Source organism: Opisthocomus hoazin, chromosome Z (assembly GCF_030867145.1).
Source record: "Opisthocomus hoazin isolate bOpiHoa1 chromosome Z, bOpiHoa1.hap1, whole genome shotgun sequence".
Taxonomy (NCBI): domain Eukaryota; kingdom Metazoa; phylum Chordata; class Aves; order Opisthocomiformes; family Opisthocomidae; genus Opisthocomus; species Opisthocomus hoazin.
Genome location: NC_134454.1, coordinates 19,893,163 through 19,912,040, shown reverse-complemented (window position 1 = coordinate 19,912,040; position 18,878 = coordinate 19,893,163). Strand labels below are relative to the sequence as shown.

The following is an 18,878-nucleotide window of genomic DNA, read 5'->3' as shown; positions in this document are numbered from 1 at the left end:
AAGTTTCACTTACACATGGAAAATTGCTATTTCTCTGGAAAGTATAAAAACTAAAACCATTACATCACTTCAGAGGTATTTCTAATCATAATGATGTACTGCACAGGAAATGTACCACAGAGGAAATCTGTTGATTTCATGGGATTTCATCTGTTTCCTTACATTATTGCCTATAAAATTTGTATATTAAAGGCCATTCAGAAAGCTACGCATGTAGTTTTTGTTGTATTTCAGATTCACCCACAAAATGCAGTTCTAATTTCAGGTAATTCAGCACGTAAGAGTCAGTATAACCAAGATCAAAGCTACAAAACTGAAGAGAAAGAGATTAGACTTCATTATAACAGCAATTACTAGCACCTTCAGGGAAGACATTAGCTGGTGCTCAGGCAGTCAGGAAAACAAGAAATATAATCAAAACTATTACAAACTCAATTCAGGCAAATTTCTTTATAGGGAAGACAGCCACTAAACATACTCTTAACCATGACCTGCTCTGCACCCCCCCACCACTGAAGTCTGTACAGTTCTGGTAACTTTACTTAAATTTGGGGAATGACTTGATGGCAGACTGCAGTCCTGATGCAGCCAATTAAGACTAAGAAACACAGTGACATTCAATAGCTGGGCAAGTGGTGAAGTAAGAATAAGGTTAAAGCAAGACATAATGAACATTTAATACTCTCAGTTTTTATTTCCTTGTTTTCTAAGATTTTATGTCGAGCATGTTACATATGCAGCAACTAAAATTGATATACAAGATGGCAACTTCTGTATGAAGTTCAACCTTCTCATTGAACAAGCACTTCTAACTAACTGCTATGACTACTTCACTTAGTAAGAAAAACTGTCTATAAGTTATCTCAGACTTTCCCAAAGCAGTAAAGGACTTTTACAGAATGAGTTCATTTCAGACAGCAAATTTTGTTCTTTTTTTTTTTTTTTTTAAATCAAAGCTTTGGCTTTGATGCATTTGTGTGACATCCAGGCACATGAAATTAAAAAATTTTAAAACTAAAAAGAAAAAAAACCATGATGACCATTATCAAAGAAAAAATAACATCAATACGAATTCCAACAGTAGATGCTGGTAAAATTTGCACCTGTCGAATCTAAAAATTATAATAATCAGCAAGGTAGTAGAGCTGTAAAATATAAAATTTGTTTGATGAAATATTTTAACTATTCTTCAAATTAATTTATAGATTTTATTTTTTAAAATCACATACAATTTATCTTTGTTCACAAATTGTATAGTCAATTTGGAGAAACAAATTAATACAGCAAAGTAAGAGCAATGACTCAACCATGTAGGCACAGAGATACATACAGGGTTAGAAAACAGTAATAAATACAACAGATAAAAATCAAATGTTAATCTACACAGTACATTTTCTGAGAGTGGCCAAAAGCAGACAAAAACAGTGCACACAAAGCAGTACTTCCCCAGAATACCCTTCCAGCCTGCAGCAATTTGCAGATTGAAGATTTCTCTAGACAGAGGTGTTATCCTTCTGCTTAACACCACCCCATGGGCTTTTTACCAATTTATTTGTCCAGTCACCTTCTTTAATCCATGTAAGCTTTTAGGAACCATAACATCCTGAAATCTTAACTCTTCTCTTTCTAAGAATTAGGTGACGGTTAACAGAATAAAAAAAAATAAAGATAATGTAACACCACATCTCATCTTTTCACCCCCTGTTAAGTCAAGTCACAGCTAGGCACCAACCAAACTGCTACTGGTTTGTGCCTAAAACAAAAACAAATCTTCCCATGGAGAACAATCCTAGGAGAAAAGGCCTGCTTCAAAATACCAAATATATCAAATACACAATCCACAACCTCTGCACTCAAGATACATGAGCTATTTCCATTTCCTAAAGACTATTTTGGACAACTAGCCTTAGCTCAAAAGGAAATGTTCACGGAAACTGGCTGAAATGGTAAAATCACACTCATTCATTTTAAATCTTCTCACATTCCTTGAACTTCAAAAAAAACCCATCAGTTTTATATTTATGCCTAGCTCGTTACAAGTAATTATTACAAATTACTACTAAAGCTGATACTTTTACTCATAGATCTTTTTAATATTCAAAAATATGAAGTAAAATGCTTACATGAATTTTAAAGTAAAATATGGATTATAATTTTTCTAATAGTTATATGACTGTTTTGAAACTTTACAATTGCAGTGCACACTAAAAATATCACAGGAGCCATAAAAGAGCTGTTTAACAGGTCAATACATAACAGTATTACTCAAAATTAAAGTATACCTTAGCAGGTTATGCTATATTTAATAACAATTATCAGAACACCAGGACACATATTGCTTGACCATGAGGTGTAGCTGGTAGTTTCTTACAAATACAAAAACTTATTCAGACATTACAATCTATTCAATGTTAGGAAAATATCAAACATGTATTCTGCTCAGAGTATCACAGTAATATCAGAATATTATAATAATTTCAAGGGAATGTGTAAAGAAATTAGTTCTAATGTAACCACACTTTTGATGGCAAATTCTTTCAACAATACCTGTCATTTTTGACAACTGTACTACACAATCTAACATCACGAAAAAAGCTGAAACATAACATTTTATTTCTTTACTAAAACAAAGAAATACAGGTTCGAAAAATCTTACCATCTGTGGTCATTGCTATGCACATTAGGCTTGCGTTTCCTCAGAGAAACACTGCAAGGTACATAGTGGTTTATATAGAACAACATTATTCCAGCCTTCACTAGTTCTGTAAATGATTCAAAGTTACTGTAAATTATTGTCAAGAGTTTTCGTGACTCTTTTACCAGCCTCTGAACCAGGTTTTGACGCAATGTGAAGATAATATGGGTCACTTTGCAAGCAGCTCTCAACTATCTGAACACTTGCACAGTTTAGAAGCAGATGACCCATTCTTTTCTCAAAGACACAAAGGAAAATGTAGCTACATTGGTAAAATATATATATAAATATATATATATGTAAAATTGCTATTGTATATTGGTAAAAAGTGAAGCTCAAGCAGTGACCTCTTTCCAAATAAGCACAAAATAAGCTCCAAATGATTTTTTTTAATTCATTTCCTTTCTCTACAGTACTTACAATAGTGACATGACACTATCCATTGCACTTCAAACCAATTAGCCGTGATTTCTGTACATATACATTAATACACACAACCCTTTTTCAGTGTTTAATTTCTCCTGTGGTGATCTCATGGATTCATTTCAATATTAACCTGGCAAACAAGACATCTGTTGTACAACTAGGATTAAAAAGCACCTATGACTGACTGAAACAGCTCAAATAATAAAGAAGAGTAAAAAAATTAATTGAGATAGAGTGAAAAGGAGTAGGAGAAATATATAGAAAAATTTGTGCTTCATCCCCTACTCCTCTCTCCACACACCCACTCACTCATACCAGTGAATATAATAAAAAAAAAGCCAGGTTTTTATTGCTTCTTCGAAGGGCATAAAATACAGACAGAAAAATGTCGCTAACAGAATCTCTGCACCATAAACACACAGATTAGGAAACACAAACAATCTCTGTCTTCTGATCTCTTTTTTCTTCTCAGTATCTTTTTGGATATAACTGTTGCTTTGCAGCACCCATTTGAAGGGTGGGGAAAAAAACAGAAGCAAGTAGATTCTCTTTGGAAATGCACACTAGAACCAAACATGTAAGTGAAGCAACGCTCACATTGATCTCAACTGTAACATCATAGAGAAAGGACATCTCAAAGAATCATAGAATCGTTTAGGTCGGAAAAGACCTTTAAGATCGAGTCCAACCAACCTAATACTGCCAGGTCCACCACTAACCACGTGCCACGTCTACACTTCTTTTGAACACCTCCAGCAATGGTGACTCAACCACTTCCCTTAGTACCCTGTTCCAAGGCTTGATTATCCCTTTTGGTGAAGAAACTTTTCCCAATATCCAATCTAAACCTCCCCTGGTGCAACTTGAGGCCACTGCCTCTCATCCTATCACTTGTTACCTGGGAAAAGGGACAATACCCGCCTCGCTACAACCTCCTTTCAGGTAGTTGTGGAGAGCAATAAGGTTCCCCCCTCAGCCTCCTCTTCTCCAGACTAAACAATCCCAGTTCCCTCAGCCGCTCCTCACTAGACTTGTTCTCTAGGTCCTTCACCAGCTTCATTGCTCTTCTCTGGACATGCTCCAGCACCTCAGTGTCCTTCTTGTAGTGAGGGGCCCAAAACTGAACACAGCACTTAGGGGGGGACCTCACCAGTGCTGAGTACAGGGACACGATCACCTCCCTACTCCTGCTGGCCACACTATTCCTGATAGAAGCCAGGATGCCGTTGGCCTTCTTGGCCCCCTGGGCACACTGCTGGCTCATGTTCAGCCACTGTCAACCAGCACTCCAAGGTCCTTTTCCACCAGGCAGATTTCCAGCCACTCTACCCCACTCCAGCATTTCAACACCCTTCTTCTAGTGAGGTTGAATAGGGTTGTGACCCAAGTGCAGGATCCGGCACTCGGCTTTGTTGAACCTCATCGGACTGACCTAGGCCCATTGATCCAGCCTGTCCAGATCCCTCTGCAGAGCCTTCCTACCCTTGAGCAAATCAACACTCCCACACAACTTGGTGTCATCTGCAAACTTACTGAGAGAGCACTCAATCCCCCTCGTCCTCATCACTGACAGAGATGTTAAACACAATTGGTCCCACAACTGAGCCCTAGGGAACACCACTTGTGATGGGCTGCCAGCTGGATTTACCTCCATTCACCACAATTCTCTGGGCTCAGCCATCCAGCCAGTTTTCAACTGAGCAAAGAGTACTCCCGTCCAACCCATGAGCAGCCAGCTTCTCCAGAAGTATGTTGTGGGAAATGGTGTCAAAGGCTTTACTAAAGTCCAGGTAGACAACATCCACAGCCTTTCTCTCATCCACTAAGTGGGTCACATAATCATGTGCTAAAACATGCAGAACTTTCTACATTTAAAAAAAAAAAATACAAGTCCATGTCCCCTCATTAAGCTACCCAGTAACATCCCGTACATACCTGTGGTGGGTTGACCCCAGCTGGATGCCAGGTGCCCACCAAAGCCACTTTATCACTCCCCTCCTCAGCTAGACAGGGAACTGAAAGTGTAACAAAAAGCTCATTGGCCAAGATAAAGAGAGGAAGATCACTCACCAATTACAGTCATGGGCAAAAAAGGACTCAACTTGGGGAAAAATTAATTTACTACCAGAGTACGATAATGAGAAATAACACCTAAATCTTACAACACCTTCCTCCCACCCCTCCTTTCTTCCAGGGCTCAGCTTTACTCCTGATTTCTCCACCCCCTCCCTCCGAGCAGCGCAGGGGGACAGGGAATGGGGGTTGCGGTCAGTTCATCACACGTTGTCTCAGCCATTCCTTCCTCCTCAGTGGGAGGACTCCTCACACTCTGCCCCTGCTCCAGCATAGGGTCCCTCCCATGGAAGACAGTTCTCCATGAACTTTTCCAACATAAGTCCTTCCCACAGGCTACAGTTCTTCATGCACTGCTCCAACATGAGTCCCTCCCATGGGGTGCAGTCCTTCAGGAACAGACTTCCCCACAGTGCCACAAGTCCTGCCAGCTCCAACATTGGCTACTGTCTCTCCATGGGGTCACAGTCCTGCCAGGATCACCTTCTTCGACATGCTGGCAGCATTCCTCCCACTGCAGCCCAGCACATTGTTAGCCACCTTTCCTGCACTGCCACACTGCTGGCTCACATTCAGCGTGGTGTCCCCCAAGGCCCCCAAAACAAATCTTCTGGAAAACAGCTTCCCAGCCTTCAGCCGCCATCATGTACCCCATATGCCTGGGGTTTTTCCTCGTCAGATGCCGCACTTTACACTTCCTCTTACTGAGCTTCATGAAGTTCCTGTCAGACTGTTTCTCCAGCCTGTCAAGGTCCCTGTGGATGACAGCACGACCTGCTGGTGTATCACCCAATCCTGTCAGTTTTGTATCATCTGCAAACTCTGTCCCATCATCCAAATCATTAATTAAGATGTTACATTGTACTCGACCCAGTATTGATCCCTGCAGTACATTTATAGAAGTCTTTCTTTTTGCCTTCACAGAATCACAGAATGGTAGGGGTTGGAAGGGACCTCTGTGGGTCATCTAGTCCAACCCTCCTGCCAAAGCAGGGTCACCTACAGCAGGCTGCACAGGACCGCGTCCAGCTGGGGCTTGAATATCTCCAGAGAAGGAGACTCCACAACCTTCCTGAGCAGCCTGTTCCAGTGCTCCGTCACCCTCAGAGGGAAGAAGTTCTTCCTCATGTTCAGATGGAACTTCCTGTGCTTCAGTTTGTGCCCATTGCCCCTTGTCCTGTCACTGGGCACCACAGGAGAGAGTCTGGCCCCATCCTCCTGACAACCACCCTTCAGATATTTATAAGCATTTAGAAGGTCCCCTCGCAGCCTTCTCTTCTTCAGGCTGAACAAGCCCAGCTCCCTCAGCCTTTCCTCATAGGAAAGATGCTCCAGTGCCCTCATCATCTTCGTAGCCCTCCGCCGGACTCTCTCCAGTAGCTCCTCATCTTTCTTGAACTGGAGAGACCAGAACTGGACACAGTACTCCAGATGGGGCCTCACTAGGGCAGTGTAGAGGGGAAGGAGAACCTCCCTCGACCTGCTGGCCACACTCCTCTTGATGCACCCCAGGACACCACTGGCCTTCTTGGCAGCCAGGGCACACTGCTGGCTCATGGTCAACTTCTCATCCACCAGCACACCCAGGTCCCTCTCCACAGAGCTGCTCTCCAGCAGCTCCACCCCGAGCCTGTACTGATGTATGGGGTTGTTCCTCCCCAGGTGCAGGACCCTGCACTTGCCCTTGTTGAACTTCATCAGGTTCCTCTCTGCCCAACTCTCCAGCCTGTCCAGGTCACGCTGAATGGCAGCACAGCCCTCTGGTGTATCCACCACTCCTCCCAGTTTCGTGTCATCAGCAAACTTGCTGAGGGTACATTCTAACTCTTCATCCAGGTCATTGATGAAGAAGTTGAACAAGACTGGGCCCAGTACTGACCCCTGGAGGACACCACTAGTTACCAGCCTCCAACTAGACTCTGCGCCGCTGATGACAGCCCTCTGAGTTCTGCCATTCAGCCAGTTCTCAATCCACCTCACTGACCATTCATCCAGCCTACATTTCCTGAGCTTCCCTAGGAGAATGTTCTCGAAGATAGTGTCAAAAGCCTTGCTGAAGTCTAGGTAGACAACATCCACGGCTCTCCCCTTATCTACCCAGCCAGTCATGCCATCGTAGAAAGCTATCAGATTGGTCAGGCATGATTTCCTCTTGGTGAATCCATGCTGACTACGCAACATCTCTCAGATTCAATTCCAGGTAGCCTTTGATGTTCCCAATTGCATTTCTGCATATTTGGACAGTGTCTCTATATTTCTCCCAGGTTACAGGTCTCTGCTTCTACCTCCTGTGCGTTTCCTGTTTATGTTTGAGTTTTGTCAGAAGCCCCTTGCTCATCCATGCACACCCCTGGAATTTTTGCCCAAATTCCTGCTCATTAGGATGGACCACTGTTGAGCATAGAGAAGGTGAATATCAACCAGCTTTCTGGCACCCCTCCTCCCTCCAGAGCCTTATACCTCAGGACTCTTCCAAGCGATCACTGAAGAGGCCAAAGTCTGTTCTCCTGAAAGCCAAGGTCGTGGTCCTGCTTTCTGTCTTGACACCTCCTCTTAAGATCCTGAACATCACCATCTCATGGTCACTACAGCCAAGGCTGTCTTCAATCTTCACATTCACAACAAGTCACAGAATCACAGAACATCTCAAGTTGGAAGAGACCCAATAAGGATTATCGAATCCAACTCCCTGCTCCTTGCATGACTACTTAAGACTAAACCACATGACTCAGAGCGTCATCCACATGCTCCTTGAACTCTGACAGGCTTGGTGCCACGACCAGTTCCCTGGGCAGCCTGTTCCAGTGACCAACCACCCTCTCAGTGAAGAGCCTTTTGCTAATGTCCAGTCTGGCCTTCCCCTGACGCAGCTTCATTCCATTTCCTTGTGTCTGTCACTGGTCACCAGGGAGAGGAGATCAGCACCTCCTCCCCACTGCACCCCTTGACAAAGCTGTAGTCTGCAATGAGGTCATCCTTCAGCCTTCTCCAAGCTGAACAAGCCAGTGATCTCAGACACTCCTTGGAAGTCTTGCCCTTGAGGCCTTTCACCATCTTGGTTACCATTCTCTGGACCCATTTAATAGTTTGATGTCCTTCGCATATTGAGGCACCCAAAACTACATAGAGCGCTCAAGATGGGGCTGCACCTGTGCAGTGTAGAGTGCAACAGTCACCTCCCTCGACCAGCTAGCTATGCTCTGCTTGATACACCCTTGGGCATGCTTGGCCTTTTTGGCTGCTAGGGCACACTGTTGACTCATGTTCAATTTGTCATCAACCCAAACCCCCAGACCTCTTTCCAGAGGGCTGCTCTCCATCCTATCCACCTCCACTTTGTATGCACAATAAGAAGCAGCTCATCCCAGGTGAAGAATCTTGACACTTGCTCGTGTTAGATGTGATACAGTTAGTCCTTCCTTGCTTGTCAGTATGAGGTTCAACTGACATCTTCAGTCAGGAAGACGTCACTGATGCTCTGCAGAAACTCTTGGATTGCTTATGCCTACTGCTCTCCTCCAGCCTTACTTAAGGTACAAGTCAGATGCCATCCCTAACTCATCTCACGGTCAAATCCAAACACTACATATAATGTCAAGGTGCCACTTTAAAATGAAGTTAGCTACTCTGTCAAGTGATACAGTGGGAAATTTGAATACATCTGTTGCTCTCTTCCTTCTCCTTCCTGACAGGAACAGTGACTTTCTGCAACTGTTTCACAGGCGAGTCATTTAGCCTAAACTGGCTCCAGCTGACATTACATCCATGCTAACTCACAAGAAAGACAGCTCTCTTGAAATAACACAATAAAAAATAATCACTTGTCAATTAAACTTCCTAAATAATCATAGCTGTTAGGTGTTCATAAAATAATGAATCATTTTAACAACTGCAGCTAGTGAGACTCGTGCTTTATTATTGACATTATAAACTCGTTCAGGAATATTAACTTTCACTCACGTCCACATGACCGTATAGCAACAAAAACACAGAACCTTGAACATGTATCTAAAAACACTTGTAATCTTAACATAATCATCCTTACAACCTGTTCCTTAGTGCAACACTTTTTCTTGAGTCACCCACATTGTCATTCTCCTACAAAGCACTGTAATTAAATGTAACAGCAATTAAAACGCATACACAGCACAGAATTATATTTCAAGCAAACATCCAACTATCCTCAATTTATTTTCTACAAAACTCTATACAGTGTACAGAACACTTGTTCTCATAGGTTATTTCCTTATTCAAAAAGATTTAATCTGTCTTCAAAATTGTCAAATAACCATAAATACATTACAAATACACAACAGAGATTCCGCAATAATCCTAATATCACAAGGGTCAACTTTGAATTATTGATGGTAGTTGTCAAAATTCAAAGCATGCATTTATAGCTTCGTTCCTGCTCTTTTTTTCTTGCTGTTCCATATAACACCAGCTTTATAACTTTGCCCAGTCTTCCAAACCCCTGAGAATCTGTCATCCTCTGATTTAAGAAAAGGAAACAGAACTACAAGATCTATGACCTCTCTAGCACAATGCCAGCAAAGTGCTGGATTCCACAATAACAATTTTATTTCTTAAATAATCTAAATAGTAAAAATTAATGCTTCATCATGCTTCAGATACAGATGTTTCAATGTTAAACTGAGCATCACCACGTGGGAAAAAAATGTAATTAGTAAACTTTTAAACTAAATAAGGGCTTGCAGCACAGCAGCATTTCTCACTAATTTTGACAGCCCAAGTATACATATACATCACACTTTCACTAAGTTCCTGCTGTTTTTCTACCCAGAATTGTGCCAGATATTTACCTTTCTGTATTAAATGCAACATCTATACCACACTGTTTCCTATAAAATGCATTTTGTAAAAAGTAAGCATTTGATTTTGTTTATCTCCCATAGGCTGTTTGACAAACTAGTCCTGCCATCTGCTTTGTGCTGTATGTTGCTCAAAACATTGGCTACTTGTATTCCTCTCCTTTCCCTGAATAATGACAAACCTGAAGTAAACCAAATGAAGACAGAAGAACAACCTCCAATTCCAAATAGAGTCAAAAAGACCCCTTCTTAGCACTCCACATCAAAAACACTTCTTGTGCAAGTACACCATCTGCTGGCCAAAAATTAACTTCCTAAAAAAATATTCTAAGAAAAAACATTTCATCAGTGGTATCCATAACTTTCTCACCAACAGTGTGGTACCAGGGTTTTTTCCTTCTTTTCCTCTAAACCCCACTGGGCTGTACACTGTGACATGGACATCACATTAATTACTCAGTCTTTTCCCACTCCTTCCTCAATGTCTATTTGTTTTGCTAACATTTCTCCTTTGCTGTTTAGTTTTAAATAATACCCATTTAATCATAGCCATTAAGTTTTTATTTTTGTTCTACCTATTACTGTTTTCTTCCCCACTCCCCACAACCTTCAGTGCCTTCTTTGTCTCCTCTTCCTATGCACCCAGCATCTGAGTTACGAATGCTGAATTCTGCTCTTCTCACTTCACCCTTTGCTTTTTTGATGACCCTTCCTCAGCCTCCTAATCTAATGAGAGTGCAATTCCAAGAGAAAGACTCTGATGTTCTCTTCGACCGGTCAGCATTTCAAAATCAGATATTCTCTTTTTTTCGGAAATGTTGCTCATGCAACAGTAACCTTATGATACTAAAGACCAAAGAAAACACAATCAAAATCAAGCGTACATTTGTAAAAAGGTACACCAGAAGGCATTATCTGCCAACATTAAAGAACCAAAAAAAATATCAGAGAAGAAAAAGGGCAAGGTTCTTGAAAGAAACACCACTTTCCTGTGCCCCATGTTGGTCTCCACAAAGCAACAGCCACCTAGAATGTCTCTTCACCAAAACACCTCCAATCAGAATCTTCAATTATTTTCTAAATCATTTTTATACAGTCATTTGGACACACAATAGAAATTGGACTTGCTGCTTTCTCTAAACAATAGACCACTGGACATCTAAGGCTATTTTTCAAATATCACATAACCTAGTGCAAAAATTGAATTGCCTTAAGCCATCTTGGCTGACTGTATTTATCTTTGGACAGAGTCTTCAAGTAATTTGTCTTCTGTGAAGAAATATGAAACATTAGCAGAGCCTCAGACCATCTGCCCTGGGGAAATTCTACTTTTTTTTTTTTTATTTTTTGAATGATTGGAGAAGGCAGTTACATAGAACATGAAATAACTCAAGAACTCCACACGTGGTAGATTCTTTTGGACAAAAGTTTACTTTGTATTTTTAAAATCCTCCCATCTTTTTTGAAATGCTAAAATGTCTTCTGTTAGTCTCATTACTTAAATAATCCTTCCAAAAATCTACTTCCTATAGCTACTTATATAGCCTAACTGATATCAACAGATACTCTGTAATTCTTTGGATAATGAGAGCTGTGTTAAGAGTCCCTTTTTATCTGTGGAGATCTTGGCAAGTAACCAGCAAAATTCATTTCCTTAGGAAGTTTCTGTTTCATCTATTTTAACTCAGAGGTACACAGCAGTTGTAAGCACATTTCCAGGAAACCGCAGGCATTCCAAGCATGCATAAAGCACAGCTATCCATTTTCCTCAGTGAAAGAGAGAGAAGTATTTCATCTTTTAATTTTAAAATAGAAGTTATTTAAAATATCACTACATTTGCACAGAGGCACACAGATTACACGCACACTGAAACTTTAATAAAAAAATAAATAAAGGAAAAAAGGAATCTCAAAGTTCTGGACAGTTCAAAGTGAAGAAAGGGAAGTGTCTTATGATCAGGAAAAGCAGCAATATCCTACTGTCTCAGGACAGAACTGTCTGACTTGCAGATGTAGAGTTAATTTCAGCCTTGCTTGGAGTCTTTAAAATGAGTAACACATAGATTTCAAACGAAAGACATATTCTCAGTCACAAAGCAAGAACACATCCTCTAAGTATAGTACCCTTTAAAAGAGGGCTGGAAGATATAAACTTCATAAAAAGCTATGCATACTTCATCATAAATGCTCCCATTGATATCTGCTCCATAAATTGGTGCCACAAAAGTCAAGTTCTTCCAGTATTTACGCTCCAGATCTTCATAGTCTACGCATCTTGGGGTGCAGTATCTGCAAAGAGATAGGCAAAGGTTCAGCAGTCTTTCAACAACAGCCTTCACAATGGACTATGCTTCTGATTCCGCAGACCAAATGCTAAGAGATCACTTTATTCCAAATTCACTGAAATAGAAGAATTATTAGTTGTCCTGAATTCTTAGTTTCATGATGCACCATAGCATGTAACCTCCTACCTGACAGCTATAGTAACTGAAGCCATACATACCCACACAACATTTTCTTCAGTCTCCAGCAGCTAAACAGCACATCTACTGACTGTCCTCAGGCTGCGGCCCTTCCTTTTGTATCTCTCCCATAAAAAAAAAAAAACACCACACATGGAAAAGCCACTTCATTGACAAGTATTTGTTATTTGCCTGTATCTTTCCTGCCTTGCTACCAGCTCTGCATAAGACACAGAGGTAGGTCCCGCATAAGCCTGTCTCAGAGCAACTCAAATGTACTAGCTTTGCAAAGCAGCAGCCCTGCTAGGCAAAACCAGTACTTTCTTCTCTTCCTCCTTCCCCAGAAAAACCATTTGAGAAAAGGCATAATGTTTCGCACAGTTGATACCAAAAATTCTACCATGCAGTGAAAAAGGAATTTTTCTTTTACTCCTGTAGTGCAGCACAGGGCACTCTACTTCTATGTGCATAAATATACTTGGGTATATACTTCTGGAATGTTACTCAAAGCTCATGTAAAATCTTGTGGGAACACAATACAAGCACACTAGTATAAAGATCACCCATCAATAGCTTTTGCCTCAGGATCCTTTGTCAGGCCCGTGTTCTCTACTATTTTGGTTTTCAGCAAAGAAAACTTACTCTCCCATCACTCCAACTCAGAAGTAAAGTTTCACATTAGCATTGCCAACTTACTACATTTGAACTACTGGAAAGAAAATCCAAACATATAAGAATTAAGTAAACCAGGTACATTTACATCATGTGATAACACAGTACAGAGCCAAGCAAGTTAGCAAAACGCATGTTAACCAAAGCATTCTCAGCAATGGAGTTGTTTTCATTATTTCTCATTATATGGCTCCAGAAATCAGCTTGTATTTCTGTTTGGCACTGGGTAATATAGATACACAAACTCAGTTATCATAAGTATCTTGATTAGGGGATGCAGGTATGCTCATTAGTGAATTGTGAATGCCTTAACAAATAAAAGATGCAATCATTAGACTGAGCACACACAATCCTTTTAAAAGCAACTATGATTTCATTTAGATGTTCATGGCCCTTTTCTCTTTCCCAGAGGAAATGGGTAACATCACAATACTCAAGAAAAGAGTCTATAACAGAGAAGTCTTCTTCATTAAGGAAGAAAATTATTTTTATGGGAGAATAGGGGCTCTCAGCTACTTAATAGTTTAAGAAATATAGACTGTATTGAGTGTCATAGGAGGTTACATGACACCTTTTTCAAGAGCAGTGATGAATATTTAGAAAGACCTACAGCTAGTAATAGACAGGGAGCCCTCCCAACTGTTCTTTACTTATGAAATGAAGTTGTAAACTGACTTCAGTAAAAACATGAAAACTGAAATCAGAAACACTTCCAAAATACCTTCCATGAGATAAAGAATGTAACAGACTTAACTAACATCATGATATGTATTAAAACCTCCAGAGTATTTTTGCATTATCAAGCTATTTCAAGAAATTAAGTGTTTCTCATTTTATCATGGGTTAACCAAAAGTAACCTTTGAACATACATGAATAGGTATCACAGAAAATGACATCAGATACCATGCAGGTTTTATAATTTATTCTCCCCTGTAACATTTACTAACAAATAATTTTAAGAATTACAACACATGTTCCCATTCCCACTTATCAGAAGAAGAAAACTGTGTGATCTCAATTTTTCACAAGTAATATAGGGGCAGAAACATACCGATCCTTTTTATTGAAAAAAGGATATTAGTTTTGTGTTTTTACAAAGGTATGGATATTATGGAACATTTTCTGAGGAGCCTCTTTAAAAGCTTTCCATGTCCTATTTTTTCCTGATCTTGATAACAGCTTCTCTTCTTACCTCTTAATTTCTTAAATTAACTTCTTAGAGAAACTTTCCTTCAAACTAGGGCAGCGTTACCTTCCTTCGTTATATTCAAATATCTTTTCTCTCTAGGATCATTTGACTCACCTTCCAGACTTCTTTTTATGGGGCGAAAAGGAACGGGGAATAATTCCTTCTATTACCTCCCTCTTCTTGGAATGCCCACCAATTTGAAACTTTTAAGTATAGTGCCTAGCCCTTCATAGACTTTTTTCCCCTCCCTTAATATCCATCTGGCCATAATCAGAATACGGACATTCATTACATGTAGGTGAGTTTCCTAGATCAACGCAAAAACTTCTGGGCAAGTTAAAAAAGATGTTGGGTTCTTTTTCAGAATTAGATGGTGATAGGCCATTCCAGTATCTAGGCCAAAAAAAGGGAATTAAATACTAAATGTTAATAAGCGTACTTAAAATAAAGCTCAGCTATAATACTGTATCATCTTCATTATTTTCAACCTAAGCATTTGTTAGAATGGAAAGAAAAAAAATGTAGACAGAAAGCACGATGTCTCAAGTTTTTCAGATGCTTTCTTGCTGCCGTGGTACCAGATACTTTCAACAACAGAAACACAAAGAAGATTCATATCATGGTACCCTTCCACAACTTAGGAGACAGGAAAAACTCTGCTGAGTAAGTGAAAAAAACACCAGCTGCCTAGCACAATTCAAAGAAACCACAGTATAGGAACAAATAAATATTTGCCTTTCTAAACAAGACCTCCCATATACATACTTGTCACTGTTAGCCAGCTGCTTGAACTCCTTCACTGTCATTGGCTTTTTCTGAATGTTGTACTGTGTGAAGAGCCCCGACTGGCCAGTGACCATCTGCTGAATTGGAGCAGGAATCACCAAATCTTCAATATCATCATAATGTTTTCTTGGCTTCCACTCCTTCGGTGGGATAACCTTTACATTCAGAAAGAAAAAGCAGGACAACAACAGCTGCAATACCAATTCAAAATAATTCTGGAAAAATCAAAAGGACCAGTCAAATATGCCCCACATGATCAAACGAACGCTTGCTTACCAGCGGTTTCACAATAACTAACTGACTATGTAAGTGCTCCCAGATAACACAGAAACCCATTCAAAATGTGTGTCATATTACCTCAATTCACAAGCGGCAACTCACTAATCCACAGCAATTCAGTCATGTGCAATTGTGCAAACGTAACATATAATAACAGAACAGACAAATATTTTATAATCAGAAAGCCCTGTACCGCACATACGCTTCATACTCCAGGATATAAAACTGTGATCCTCAACTAAAAAAAAAATTCACATGATAGTCCCGTGTCCAAATGTTATTTGGTGTAAATAGAACAAATAACTGTTTCTTACTGAAAAATGAAAAAAAATAGTTATTCTAGAGAGCTTTATATTTTCTAGTCTAAATTACTCCCCATAACACTGCAGGGTACAACTCTATCACACTGAGAGTTTGCACTAATTTAGATATACTAGTTTTCATATTAACATGATTTAAACCTCATAATTAAAGCTATGTGCAGATTAGCCAATTGTAAAGTTAATACTTTTATTTCAAATACTACAAAACTGTGAAAAGTCTATGAAAACTCTTCAGCAGATTCTAAAGTGTTAGCAATAAAATCATTAGGAATTTCAAAGCAGCCTGTAGTCATACCAGTACTCTTTAAACAGGCTGCATAATTCTGAAGATTCCTTGCATATATTTATCTGAATACAGAAAATTTGAAATTGAAACAGTTTTAAAACATAGCAAAAGACATTTTTAACATGTATTTTTGGTTTGGTTTTAGACTTTTACTTGCCCAAAAGCTTAATGATATGTTCTTCAATGCACTCATATTCTTTCTTTCCTGTAGTGTTCAAATCAAATTTTCACAAGCATTGGCTAGGAAACTTTTAAAGTAGCATAAAACAAATCAGGATGGCTTTCATAAGCGTGCAACTACCACATATGAATTACATTATTTGAATAATTAATTGACATCTTAGCAGTAGCCTTTACACTAGGCTAGCTAGGCTGCTCTTCTAACAATCATTTCAGTATTCCACACAATATTGTCCATTACAGATTTTGCTATTACATCAGAGAAAATTAAAAATTATAAAAACTAAGACAGAGAGATTCTGAGATCATCTGCTATCTTTGGAAAACAATCACAAATGGGCAAATTGTAATGCTAATGTACTCAAACAGTCCATCCCTCAAAGAAATCTGATGAAGACCATTCATGGTAGCAAGCAGACACCAAAACAAAAACATCAAGCTGAAGTTACCAGATAGTAACAACTTCCATACCTAGTATTTTTATTTTAAACATAAGCAGGCATTTTTATCCCCCCCCTCTTTTTTTTTTTTTCACACAGATGCAACTCCCTCTTTTCCTTTTTGACTTCTCAGCTTCCATGGGACTTCAGTTGTACAGGGACTACTTAGCAAGTTTCAGTGTTGTTTGCTTTTAGAGAAAATCATCATGTGATTCCTACTTATTTCTTTCACATAAATCTTAAATTATATGCAATCAACAAAATACAAAATGTTGGCTTGGAAGGAGAGAAGTCATGCATTCAGAATATATGCACAGAAATCAAATATGTGCACAGAGATTTCCATTTTCATGATTATTAAGCATGACGTTGTAGGATTGGCTCAAATATATGAATACTGAAAAGCAAAATTTGCATTATGTTATTCAATTCAAGGTCAGTGTGTTTTAAGCAATAAAAATATTTTTGTGAACACAGGTTCAAAATATTCCCATCCAGCTAACTAGAGCATGTTTATTACTGTTGTAATTAGAGTACTGGTTAGAGAATTCTGTGGGGACTAATATGCTAAGCATCATTTTAAAATAAAATAAAAAGAGTCCCTGCCCCAAAGAATTTCCATTTTCTAACAAAGGTCAGGGCAAGGACTGGAGATGTTAAAATATCACGTCCAAAGCGACACACAGATAGTCAGTATCAGAGTTGGAAATAATGACTGGGTCTCTGCGTTACCACCTCTGACTTTTCCACTGAAGCCTCTTCATGTTCCCTTTAGAAAAAATAACCTCTTCAGAGTCAAGCACATTAGCTTTATTCCATGGAAGCAACCTAGATCGAATTCATCAGCCAAGCTCTTCAAAGCTCAAACACAAAAAGTCTTTCCTTGCATTTTTCCTTTCTCATGTACACATCTATATAGATAGATATATCTGAAACATCCTAAGCATAGTAACACTGTCTAATGTTATTTAGCATGATATGTACTCCGTTTTAGATAGGGACATCTTAGTTATAGCACTCAGTCTCCTCCACGCAGGCTGCAAATTAGTACAACTGAGTTTATTTCACAGTGCTATCAATGCATAAATTTCTGTTACATCTGCTTTCATATACAGGTAATCTCCTGCTCTACATTTGATTCTGAATGGCACTGGCTACTAGTTTTCTGAAGCTACTTCTGCCCCAACTCGTCTGAAAACTCTTTTTCTTGTACTTGCCAACATCTATTTTCAGTATCATGTTCCAAAATTACTTTTCTACTTGCCAATGTGACTGCAAATTAATTTAATTACTTCACTCTATATAAATGCAGTTGGGTCTCCAAAACAATTCTTATTCAAGTAAAGAGCAACTAATCTATCAGTGTGCCTTGTTTTTCATTTGTTCTATTTGTTTGATTCCTTGTTTTCTTTTTTAAGTATAGGATCCTCTATAACAGTAAAGACTAAAATACATTATCTACACCTAAAGCTTATTCCAGACTTTCAAAAGCCTAATGGAAATTTTTTAGCCAATTTGCTCCAGGGATGCCACAGTATATTACTGCCTCTGGAAACGGTTTAATGTTGTTTGTCTAGTACCTTAATCATTTGTTTCAGGCATAGTATCAGGAACTTTTTTAAAAAAAAAAAACTTGTTACTCCCTGCACTTCCCCACTCCTCTCCTTCCTATAATATGTGCAAGCCTTATAGTCATTTCGTCCCCATTTACCTACACATATTCTTCCACACAGCTAAGAGGTCTTCTCCCCTTACACTTTCACATTTAACCTAAAGTGTTGGGTACGCCTACTCTGCTTATGACGTCTGTTTAGACGTTAACTGTCTGTTACTGTTTCTGCATATGCATACAGCTCCTCTAGTAGTCCTTATTCTCTTTGCATTCATACTTGAGTCTGTACATCCTAGACTTAACACAGATTAGGTCCTCTGCAAGTTCATTTTACATTACTACCAAAATAGGAAAAAATATTTTATTCTTGTCATTTTAAATCCTATTTCCAAAACTCAGAAAATGTTCCTTAAATTTCTGTAGTATGATTGCAGTATGCTAAGCAGACTTGTTAAGATCTATTTTAAAAATATTTGGTTTATTTTTTAAACATAATTTTTTGAGATATATCAGAAAATAGTGAAAATCAGAATATAAGAAGTCCCAAGACAACTGAGTAATATGTAGCAACTGAGAGGCTGAAACCAGCTAGAGATGCTTTAATCGCTATTCTGGTATGAAC

At 39.1% G+C, this 18,878-nt stretch overlaps 1 protein-coding gene across 5 annotated transcripts in view; it reads right to left on the bottom strand.

The window, feature by feature from the left end:
• Window positions 1-18,878, bottom strand: part of KDM4C (lysine demethylase 4C) — a 281,173-nt gene that overhangs the window by 239,315 nt on the left and 22,980 nt on the right. For all 5 annotated transcript variants that reach the window (XM_075410592.1, XM_075410593.1, XM_075410594.1 and 2 more), the window contains exons 3-4: window positions 15,116-15,291; window positions 12,201-12,315 (exon numbers count right to left, since the gene is read on the bottom strand). In XM_075410592.1, the coding sequence (XP_075266707.1) occupies window positions 12,201-12,315; window positions 15,116-15,291 (291 nt within the window). The remainder of the gene's footprint in view (window positions 1-12,200; window positions 12,316-15,115; window positions 15,292-18,878) is intronic.